This window comes from Macaca mulatta, chromosome 5 (genome assembly GCF_049350105.2).
Source record: "Macaca mulatta isolate MMU2019108-1 chromosome 5, T2T-MMU8v2.0, whole genome shotgun sequence".
Lineage (NCBI taxonomy): Eukaryota > Metazoa > Chordata > Mammalia > Primates > Cercopithecidae > Macaca > Macaca mulatta.
The window spans coordinates 62,400,764-62,412,953 of record NC_133410.1 but is presented as its reverse complement, the minus strand read 5'-3'; the positions used below and the strand labels follow the sequence as shown (position 1 = coordinate 62,412,953).

The window sequence follows — 12,190 nt, the reverse complement described above, 5'->3', positions numbered from 1 at the left end:
TGGCTTCTGGTCAAGCTCTGTCATTAAAACCTTGATGTTGGATAAATGATTTAACTTCCATTGGTCTTGGTGTCCTTACCTATAAAATGAGACGTAATTTGACAGATTGGTGTCTGTATTAGCCAGTGTTCTCCAGAGAAACAGAACCCATAAAATGTGAGTGTGTGTGTAGATTTATTATAAAGAGTTGGCTCATGCAATTATAGAGGCTGAGGAGGCTGGCAGGCTCCAGTTTGAGTCTGAAGGCTGTCTGCTATAGAACCAGGAAGAGCTGATGTTGCAGAAGTTCAAAGGCAGTCTGCTGGAGAATTCTCTGCTGCCCTGGGGAAGGTCAATCTTTTTTGTTTTATTCAGGCCTGCAACTGATTGGATGAGTTCCCCCCCACATACTATGGAGGGTGATCTGCTTTACTCAAAGCCCACCAATTTGTATGTTTATTTCTCCAAAAACACCCTAACAGAAACACCCAGAATAATGTTTGACCAAATGTCTAGGCACTTTGTAGCCTGGTCAGGACATAAAACTAATCATCACAGTACCTAAAGAACTTTGAATTCTAATATTCTATAATTTTTAGCTATCACAAGAACAGTCATGTCTTGGTTGCATGAGATATAGCTCATAGGTCAGTGTCAGTAACTGTCTCAGGCAAGTCTTAAGTACAGACATGCATTTATTCATCCTGCAAGTCTTTATTGGGCACTTTCTATGTGCGAGACACTGTGCTAGGTAAAGAATTTGAATTTTATTCTAAGGGCAATGGGAAGCTATTGAAAGATTTTAAGCTGGGGTGTCTGACTTTCATTAAAAATGATAATTTTGGCTGTAGTGTGGAAAATGGCTTTCAGTAAGGCAAGTATAGATATCAGTAAGGATATCAATGAGGGGGTGTGTATCAGGCAAAAACTTACCTGTGGGTTGGGTAAGATTGGGTTGGTGCTGATAAAGGTGGAGAGTTGATTGCCTATGGGAAAGTTTTAAGATATATCATCAACAGTTATCAGAAACTCATTGTCTAAAAGCAAGGTTCTAGAGTGTCCAGCATGCACAATCCTTGACTTTTTTCTTATTCTTATGCAAGTAATACATACTACTACCCGCTTTTTCATCACAAATAAATTGAGTTTAAAAAATCATTATAAAGCACTCTCCACATACTTTTAAAGGAATCAGTATAAAATGGCAAGACATTAACACTTGACCCATCCTTTCAGAGTTGTGAATCTTGAACTATTAATAATTCAGTTGTAAGAAATGGGAAAGGCCTCAAAAGACAGTGATCTCCTTAGATGGAAGTAGCCTATTCTAAGTCTGCTGTGGGACAAACACAGAAGGATGTTGGTCGCAAGATGCTTCACACCCAGCTTCAGCAGAAGAATATCAGATCTGTGGGCAGACTTCATAAGCTCCATAAGACGTGGAAGGGTCTGGCAGTAGCATGGCAAGACAGCCTTTCTTGATCTGATGACAGCTCATATTTCTAATTCCACCTCATGTTGGTGGCAGTCTGTCCACACACAGTGAGCAGTACAGGCCATCTTGTGCCATGTTATCTTTTTAACTACTTTTTCCTCTTCCTGGCCTTGCTCTCTCTGGTCTGTCCAGAAAGTTTCTACTACTTATCCCTGAACACCTTGAATTTTTTCTGCAACTTCCTCTTTCCTTCCAACCAGAATTAGTTACTCCTTCTTCTGTAACATTATCACTTACTATTTTATAGTGTGATACATTTATCGATTTGTTTCCCTCAGTAGACTGTGATGACATAGGGACAGAAAACATATTGATCTTAGTGTCTTTATGAACCCTTAAAGCTCATACAAACATTTATTGAACACATACTAAGTATCAGTATTAGGTTTGCAAATTATTTACTCTATAAACTCTAGGAAGGTAGGGACCATATTTTTTGAATGAGAAAAATAATAAGGTTTTCACATATAAATGATATAACTACTCTGAATGTGTTTTCCTCAAATTTTTATTGTTTTGAAATTGTATCATTAGACTAAATTCTTAAACTTAGTGCTTTCTGGCTGAAATAGAGTTTCACATTTAGTGGCTAAAGGTGATCTTGTATTTTTGTCAATCTTTCTGTAGACATTTGGTAGTTTTATATTATTCCTTGTGTTCCAAGGAGAAGGGATCTAAACACCTTTCTTTCTTTTTTCCAGGGACAATGATTTTGACTATTTGGAGTTTCGCCTTTGGATTGGCCTGTGGTCCGCCTTCCTGTGTCTCATTTTGGTAGCCACTGATGCCAGCTTCTTGGTTCAATACTTCACACGTTTCACGGAGGAGGGCTTTTCTTCTCTGATTAGCTTCATCTTTATCTATGATGCTTTCAAGAAGATGATCAAGCTTGCAGATTACTACCCCATCAACTCCAACTTCAAAGTGGGCTACAACACTCTCTTTTCCTGTGCCTGTGTGCCACCTGACCCAGGTGAGGGCATCACACTTTGTGTTTATGCTTGCTTCGTATTTGGAAAAAGGTGTAGGCTCCTTGCTTGCAAATATTCAGCATGCTGTCATGGTCCTCAGGAATTAGTCTTGTTTTTTGTCTGAAAAACTGTGCTACTGAATTTGACGTCTCATTGCCTGAGGTATTTTAGCTGTATGATTCAACCAGGAAGGAGACCAGGAGCTCTGGAATGTGAAAATAACCAACTCAATATTTTGAAATTAACTCAAACTGTGGGATTTGCAAGGAATTTATGTGTACATTATTCTTGATTTTATAAGTGGGGAGACCTGGATACATGTATTAACAGATATAAATATGTGACAAACTTACCCTCTGCTGCTTCTTTATTGGTGTAGGAATCTCTTCCTTTAAGTAAACTTTTAATACATGATTTTAAGCTTATAGAAGAAAAAGATACTAACCCACTTCAGACAATTTGAAGCATTAAATTAAGAAAAAAGAACTTCAGATTGGAATTGCCTAGCGGTAGAATTTTATAGTTTATCTCTGCTAGACAAATAAGAAAAGAAAGGAAGAGAGAAGAAGAAACAAAAGAAGGAATGTGATGTTCTAGGAGTAGATTTATATTCTAGAGTCCAGAAGGACATAAAAACAAAAGTAATTCCTGGAAAGGAATGTGATTCTCTATATCTTAGCCCTTTAAAATCTATCATACCAAACATGAGTTGATATCGTAAGTTTTTCACCAAAAAAAAAAAAAAAAAAAAAAAAGTTCAGCTTGGTCTTTGGAATTCTTTGTTGGAGTAATTCCATGATAAAATTCCATTTTATAATATGAAAGGCATTTCAAAAAAGGATTTACTTTGAGGGAAGTTGTTTTAGATCTTCTCTCGTATAAAAAGGAATAGGGACTGGGTGCAGTGTCTCTTGCCTATAATTTTGAAATTAACTCAAACTGCAGTATTTGCAAGGAATTAATGTCTATATTATTCTTTGTACAGCACTTTGAGAGACTGAGGCAGGTGGATTGCTTGAGCCCAGGATTTTGAGACCAGTCCGGGCAACATTATGAAACTCTGTCCCTACAAAAAAATAGAAAAATCAGCCGGGTGTGCTGGCACGTACCTGTAGCTACTCAAGTGGCTGAAGGGGTAGCAAGACTCTGTCAAAAAAAAAAAAAAAAAGAAAGAAACAGAAAAAGGGATAGGCATTTGTGTCAGACAATTAAATGTTAGTAGCACTGGTGATCCTAGGTCATGCAATTAGCTACAGGTCTGTGTCCCTTAAAATAAAAATTGATATACAGTCCATACTTTTTACTGAGGTCTTTTAGTACCAGAAGTATAGCAGTGTTCAAAGGGCTGGGACACAAATATGGGGCACATTCATGCAGTATCCACTGTGATTTATAGATTCTGAGGAAAAAGCTCTTAATGTTTACCGTAAAACTAACATGGTTATAGACTAGAATACAGAATGCTTATGAATTTAAAAAATAAGCAAGATATTACAAATTATTTTTATGCTTGTGGCATGCCGTTTCAGATTGTTCCTAGATATTTTGGTATGCAATTCATTCTTCTCTGCCACATTGGTGGAGAAGTCTTAGAAGACCGGTATGTGTCTTGAATTGAGAGAAAAGAGAACACTACTTCCCTCACAATGAGGCAGTCAGTAACACTGACGACAAGCTAGGGCCTTGTTGGACTTTGCACTCATGGATTCTTTTTGTGTTAAGAAAAATCAGCACACATTAAAATAAGACCCATATTTAAAAGCAATGCAGAAAGATACACAAAGTAGAAATTTAAAGATTCAGACTAACAAAAATGCCATATAGTTATAAAAGCTAACTAGTGTTCAGCTGTATACTGATTTGAAATATTTGATAGTACTTGGAAACAAGCACAATATATATCACTCCACCCTTGATATATATTATTATTAGAATCAATTAAATGTGCTCCCCAGAGAAACACAGATGTTACTGTCACTCAACTATATGGAGCTCTTCCTAGGAGAGAAGGGGGATAAAACTCCCAATAACCATACAACCTGGACTTTCAGGGAAGTCCAGGTATTCAAAATATTGGCTTTATAAACATTTAATTGTGAGATTTTCAGCCTTGCCTTACATGTATTAATTTATATATAAATATATGTATACGTTTATTTATGACTTCTTAGACAGGTTTGAGTAATCATACACTAAGATTTTCTAAAGGAAAAAAAGTACTTTGAGGTATTCATGAAGCCAGAGGAGGGCTTTGTCACCACACCTGTCACACGGAAAAAACCATCTAATGTCAACCCCATACCTACCTGAGGCGAATGGAAACTTGTGTTGGTTGTTTTATTATTTGGATGTTAGAGAAGGTAACATGAAACCAAGGAAGACATATCTAAATGTGTTCAAATTATAAAAAGTACTATGGTTTTACATGTAATCTTCCTTCTAAGAAGGATCTTTATTTTTTTTGAAAAAGTGACATTAAGGGTGGAACCTATTTTATACTTGCATGGCAAGTGCTGGCATAAGTGGTGATAGCTTTTCCTTTGTCCAGTTTTTCCCAGGTTGTGTAAAAAGTCAGTGCTGAGTAACTAGGAAGTTGTCCAGAAGGACTCTGGCAATTCCTGCTACCTCTAGTTGGTACCAATAAAGTAGTATCACAGGGCTTTTAAGTCAGAAGATCCTATATTCAAGTCCTGGTTTGGCTAAGGCCAAATGTGTGACTTTTAGCAAGTACCTTTTCCCAAGGTAGCTTAGCCCCATCTTCCTAATCTGTAAACTAAGGTTAATAATAGTACTTACCTTATAGATTTATTTTGAAGGAAAAAGAAGAGCTATTACAGATAAAATTCTTATGACAGTTTCTAATATGTAATAAGTAATCAACTGTTAGCTGCCATTATTATTGCTATTACCGATCCTTAAAATTTAGGGTTAGTATTTAGCCTTGAAGTGTAAGTAATAGAATAAACAGACCTGTCTTTGTCATCCTTCCTTCTAGGCATACCTTGTTGGGCAGTTGGCCCATTTTGCAACAAGAGTGTTGGTTGTACCTCTTATTGGTACTCATGAAAGATATATATGTGAATGTGAAGAATTATTTGAAACTATGGAGATGAAATCTGTTTGTGGTTTGGAAAAAGGCAATGGATAGTTATTTGCATTTTCATGACAATTTCATATTTAACAAAACCCCATCAGATTAATGATTGTGTATCTCCCCCATAACCTTAGTACTTTTTGACAATGTTAATACTTCTCCATAACCTTACTGCTTTTTGGTAGCAAACTGAATAGATTCATCATAAATTTAGTATTTCTTGATATCAAACTGAAAGATGATAGTGAGAGAATAATACAGTTGCATATACAGCTCAAGTAAGTATTCTAAAAATAACAAAAGACTGGCCTTTCATCACAATATGCACTCTTAGTAAAATAATTCAATGAGTCAATAATATTTAAACTGGCGTATGACTTGTTTTTCAACACTGGGACAGTATGTATCAGTGAACCAGCAATTGCACAGATGGAGTCGTGATCCTGCAAACTGAGAAATGATTTTACAGGAATGGAAATAGGGGCCACTAATTACTAAAGAAACCTCTCTTCATGGCCACAATATATTGTGGCTTTTTTGTATGTGTGTGCTTTGTCAAGGCAACACTTCCTTTTCTCTTTTTTTCTTTTTACTTCTCACTTGCTTCCAGAAAGCCTAATCATTTCCTAATTTTTCTTTTCTAAATGCACTTTTTTCTCCATTCATTTTACTCCCAACTACTGCTTGGTAACCCAAGTCATGCACATAGGTTTACTGAGCAACTAAGGAAGCTCAGTTGCAAGTACTAGTAGGAAAATCAGTCAGAAAGTTTGACATATGTGAGTGGATACATGCCATACATGGGTGGTTTTTGTGCTAAGATTTGCTTTTCTTAGAAATGGGATAGCTATTAATTAGTAGAGGAAATGGATGTTAAATTTTCCACTGTACTTCGACGATTACATAGCAGAGTGTGTAAGAAAAAAGATAATTTAGTTCAAAAGCCAAAAGCGAGAACTAAAAAATATCCAGTTGAAGAATAATACACAATATCTAATTTGATCACCAACATCCCAATTTAGAAATGTTAATGTGATAAAGTGTAAATACTGTGTGCTTTAGAGTAAACAAAACTGAGTTTAAATTTCGTTGTTACCCTGAACTAGGCTGATTACTTAATCTCTTTGTTTGATAATCTCTGAACTGGGTTAGTAACTGTGCCTATTCTTAGAGGTTACTATAAAGGTTAAATGAGATAGTATATGTAAAATTGTTTGGCACCTAATGGACATTGAGTAAAAATTTGTTCTTTTTCGTATTTCTCACTATCCTACAAAAGATGCCCCAGTGAGTTTAATCTTATAATAGTTGTATTCTTTAAAGATTTCAAACATTTAATTTTCTCATACATTTTCCTAGGGAAAGATACTAACAAGGCTTCTACTGCAAGTCGGCCTTCTCCCCAAAAATTAACAACCAGTGTGCTGTTACAGACAAATATGACACATTGAAACTGTATTTACAAAAAAAATGTTAAGGCTTCAGTGCATTGTAGTTAGAGTAATTAATACTATTCCATTGAATCTCGAGATTACAAAAGTGTTGTATACTATACATAGTCATTAAGAAAAAGACTTTAAAGTCCTAGAGGCAAGGTGTTCAGTTCTTCTAAGAGGAATCTCTTTAATTTATTCAAAAACGTAAATACTAGAATTTTGGAAATAGGGAACAGAACATGGGCATCCCCCCAACTCTCACTTGTTCTCTCTTCTGTTCTCTGTGCTTTTAAAATTCTCATTCATTCATCAACAAACATTTTCTGAGGGCCTGTTTCCCTGCTTTTTAAGAATTGTGCAGAAAATTTTTGCAATCTATCCATCTGACGAGGGCTAATATCCAGAATCTTTTTTTTTTTTTTTTTTTGTGTGTGTGACGGAGTCTCGCTCTGTCGCCCAGGCTGGAGTGCAGTGGCGCGATCTTGGCTCACTGCAAGCTCCGCCTCCCGGGTTCACGCCATTCTCCTGCCTCAGCCTCCCGAGTAGCTGGGACTACAGGCGCCCACAACCGCGCCCGGCTAATTTTTTGTATTTTTAGTAGAGACGGGGTTTCACCGTGGTCTCGATCTCCTGACCTTGTGATCCGCCCGCCTCGGCCTCCCAAAGTGCTGGGATTACAGGCGTGAGCCACCGCGCCCGGCCCAGAATCTACAAGAAAAAAAAAATAACCCCATCAAAAAGTAGGCAAAGGATGTGAACAGACACTTCTCGAAAGAAATTTATGCTGCCAAAAAACATGAAAAAAAGCTCATTATTGCTGGTCATTAGGGAAATGCAAATCAAAACCACAATGAAGTACCATTTCAGGCCAGTTAGAATGGCGATCATTAAAAAGTGAGGAAATAGATGCTGGAGACGATGTGGAGGAGTAGGAATGCTTTTGCAGTGTTGGTGGGAGCGTAAATTAGTTCAACCATTGTGGAAGACAGTGTGGCGATTCCTCAAGGATCTAGAACTAGAAATACCATTTGAGCCAGCAATCCCATTACTGGGTATATACCGGAAGGATTATAAATCGTTCTATAAAGACACATGCACACGTATGCTTATTGCAGCACTATTAACAATAGCAAAGACTTGGAACCAACCCAAATGCCCATCAATGATAGACTGAATAAAGAAAATGTGGCACATATGTACCACGGAATACTATGCAGCCATAAAAAAGAATGAGTTCATGTCCTTTGCAGGGACGTGGATGAAGCCAGAAACCATTATTCTCAGCAAACTAACACAGGAATAGAAAACCAAACACCACATGTTCTCTCTCATAAGTGGGAGTTGAACAATGAGAACATATGGGCACAGGAGGGGAACATCACACACCGGGGCCTGTCAGGGGGTTGGGGGCAAGGGGAGGGATGGCATTAGGAGAAATACCTAATAATGTGTTGATGGGTGCAGCAGACCACCATGGCACATGTATACCTGTGTAACAAACCTGCACATTCTGCACATGTATCCCAGAATTTAAAGTATAATAATAAAAAAAAGAATTGTGCTACTTGCAGTGAAGTAGGATACACACATATACACACATATATTATAAAACGTATTGTTTTTTAAAATAGTGTTAATTGCTTTTTGAATGAACAAAAATGAGTTTCATTTAATCCAAACTTTAGAAATAAATTTCTACTCTAATACCTCTGTTCATTTGCCTAATGTGTAAATCTTGCAGTGACTATATACTCAAGGCACATTAGTATTTTGAAAAGGGTCACAGAAAATTTTCTGACCAGGTGTCAGTTTTACATCCTGAGGGAAAAGAAACTGCTAGAAATAATGAACTATAAAAGTAAGAAAAATAGCCTCAAAGGGACAGACACTATATTGTTAACAAAAGGGATATATTTTATTGATTTATTGTTGACTGTTCCAGGAGAACATGCTTAATAATAGATGCATGAGTAAGGTGAGTAAATTCTTTCTCAGGAACGAAGTGCATCCCTGTGTATATTATCTTCAAGTAAAAGTTGGCTTTTTTCCTGGTATGAAACTGTAAGACCAAGCCTAGTGACTAGAAGTAGCCATGGCTTCCATTTCCATACCTTTTTGTCATTCACAGCATAAGGAGGCTTCTAGATGCTCTAAAATAGTTGTCACTAGAGTTTCAACATCATTTGTTTCTACATAATTTTTCTAATATATTAATAAGCGTTGTGCACCAATATGTTATAATCATTGAAAAGAATTGCTGGATTGCATCCCCTGTGTTCCCATATTATAGTCAATATGTGTTTTATAATTAGAAAGCCCATTAAAAGAAAATTAGAAAATAAAAGATCATCCTAACTTCCATGAACTATATCATAATATATGTGATTTTATTTTTATTGTGTGCCATTCCCTCTTTATGAAGTAGGTTTAAATCATAAACTAATGGTAAAACAAGGAAGTACAAGTTCTGCTGCTGTAGCATCCCTCAGGCTTGCATTTGTGAGAATCCTTTACTGGCACAGTTGACATTTTATCATCTATGGTAATAGTGTTTTGGAAGAGACCCATCATTTTGTTTTCTTTTCATGTCTTAACCTATGTTTCAGCAGTTTCTGCATAATGCTTGCAGGAATCAGAAAATAAGATTGTCATCAGACCTGGAAAATTCTCTGTTTTGGGTTTATATAAAAGCAGATTTGTAAAAGTTTCCCCACAGTAATGTCTATAACACATCTCCAAAATGTAATGATGGGTGGGTATGAGAGAGAAGTTTTTGTGAAATTGGTGACAAAATATACCTTTTTTTTTTTTTTTGGTGGGGTCTTGCTCTGTCACCCAAACTGGAGTGCAGTGGCACGATCATAGCTCAGTGCAACTTCAAACTGCTGGGCTCAAATGATCCTCCCACCTCAGCCTCCTGAGTAGCTAGGACTACAGGTGCATGCCACCATGCAGCTTAAATATATTCATCTTAGTATCTCCACAGTAGCTCAGCTCTTTAACTTCCAGCACAACATCGTAGGTGAACTTGTGAATAGTGCCTGTAGATTAAAGAATATACAACTTGAACTTGCCTAGTTGTAGTGAAAATCTCAAGCATTAAGGCTTGCTAAAGATACTTGGGAAAACTAAAAGGATAATAAGAAAAAAAAAAAGAAAAACTTACTGCTGATTTTATCTGTTTTAAGACTTAAGACTGAGATAGTGGCAAATAATTTCCCTATAAGCTACTTCTCCCAGTTTTCCTAATTTATTTTGTCTTCCCTCAAAAGCCATTTTTACCTTTTGTTGCCTTTATTGACCTAGGAATTAAAAGCATACATGTTTGACTTAGTCAAAAGGTACAGTGTGCTCAAGTTATCCAGAACCCTTAAATAAATCTGACATGACCATGTGGCAGAGCTTATTTAATTTTATCCTTTATCTATTTTCTAGTTACTTAATTGCCTTAAGATGTTTCTTAAATGTAACAGAATAAAACTTTGGAGTTTCATTATCATGGAAAATAGTCTTAAAGTTTTTCTTGTTCACATCAGGTTAATTAGTGCCATATTATTATAACCCTAAGAAGCCATGTTGGGGGCACAGGTTCAGATTAGACTAATATTTATTAAGTACCATCCAAGTGCCAGACATTTTACTAGGGGATTTTAATCAACTATATCTTAATAACATTATGTATGTATATTTAACCATCACATAAATCTTGAGAGATAGCTGGCATTCATTCCAGGGACAAGGTCTGCTTTCTGCAGGTCACAGCTAGGAGTAATCTTAGCTGCCATTTATTTAGATCTATCCTGATACTGGACACTGTGTTTACAATTTTGCCTACATTGTGTTATTTAATCTGCACGGTAACCTTATGAGGTAGTTGGTTTCAAATCCAGTTTTACAAATGAGGGACATGTGGTCAAGAGGTGGGAAGTAACTCCTCAAGATTATGCGGTGAGGGAGCTTAAGGGTACTGTGCTCAGAAGTTGCTGGGTCTAGAATTCAAGCCCAATCCTAGTACTCCCTTCTCCACATTGTATTAGGTTATACATTAAAAGCAGACAGCTATGGCCTTAGTGACCAATTGTTGCTTACACTTGACCTCACAGTCTCACGTGAGTTCGTACCTGTTCCTTATGGTACAGTTCCTGCTAATGTGTACAGCAGAGGAGCCTTGGGGTAGTTCCTGAGGCCGGGTCACTAGAAGATAAAGAGGGACAACCTTTAACAGTGCAATAGATATTCCCCTATGCAAGAGGTATGCCAACACTGACATGTGGATGTCACCTCCTTTTTTCTCTCACAGCTCCCACAACTGCAGCCATGCTTGATCCCCTTGTTCTTTCTCTAAATCTCTCATTAAACATAAAGAAGAAGTCAGCTTAAATGCCTAGTGTTCCATTATTGGAATGCTAAGCTGGTGGGAGTTATTTATATCCTACTGCTCAAGGTCATCGCCGAGGTCTGATTTTTCACACACAAAATAATTTTGGTATAAATAGGCTAAGAAGGAAAAGCCACAGATACATTTTAAAAGGTCTCTCACTTAGAATATTCATTCCCTCATTCCGGAAAATCAGCTAAAATCTGATACATGGGAAGGAGAAATGAGATATGAAAATCCAAGTATGGAAAACGATCAACCTGTGGAAGCTCCCTGAAAGCCAGTATGAAACAGAGATCGTCCCAGTGATAATTGGCTAAATCTAAATTAGCCAGATTCCCAGGGCAAAGGGTTTCTTTGCCTCATGAGCCAGGATGCTCAGCAAATGGGAGAGACAGTGTGGAGTATTTTAGTTTTCCCATTTGACTTTTCCAGAATCCTAATTAAGGAGATTGCAGATTCCATATATATGGATCATTCTGCAATTGGTTGCCAAAATATTTGCACCTGGATCCAAATGGTAACCAATGGTTCTTATAGACCAAGCTTCCAATTGGGATTGATCATCTTCTTTTCTGTGAGCCTAAAGAAATTTGCTTTTAATCTTGTTTATGGAGTATAACATACCCTGCCAATATGCATTTATGAAAGTGCTTTTTAAATGTATTTATTTTCAAGTCTTTCTTCTGAAGCAGATGCTTATTAAAATAAGTAGGGAACATGTTATATACTTTTTACTGTCCTTTTGATGCTGGTCTTTTGGGATTTTGAGAGCCAATGTGCTTTAATAGCTTGTCTTAGGGGAAAAAAATGAAATTCTAAAAGGAATTTAAATGA

General features: G+C 36.8%; 1 protein-coding gene across 4 annotated transcripts in view; it reads left to right on the top strand.

Annotated features, from left to right (window-relative positions):
- The window catches only part of SLC4A4 (solute carrier family 4 member 4), a 430,044-nt gene that overhangs the window by 322,836 nt on the left and 95,018 nt on the right, over positions 1 to 12,190 (top strand). For all 4 annotated transcript variants that reach the window (XM_078003501.1, XM_078003500.1, XM_015138561.3 and 1 more), the window contains one exon: positions 2,176 to 2,447. In XM_078003501.1, coding sequence (XP_077859627.1) covers positions 2,176 to 2,447 — 272 coding nt within the window. The remainder of the gene's footprint in view (positions 1 to 2,175; positions 2,448 to 12,190) is intronic.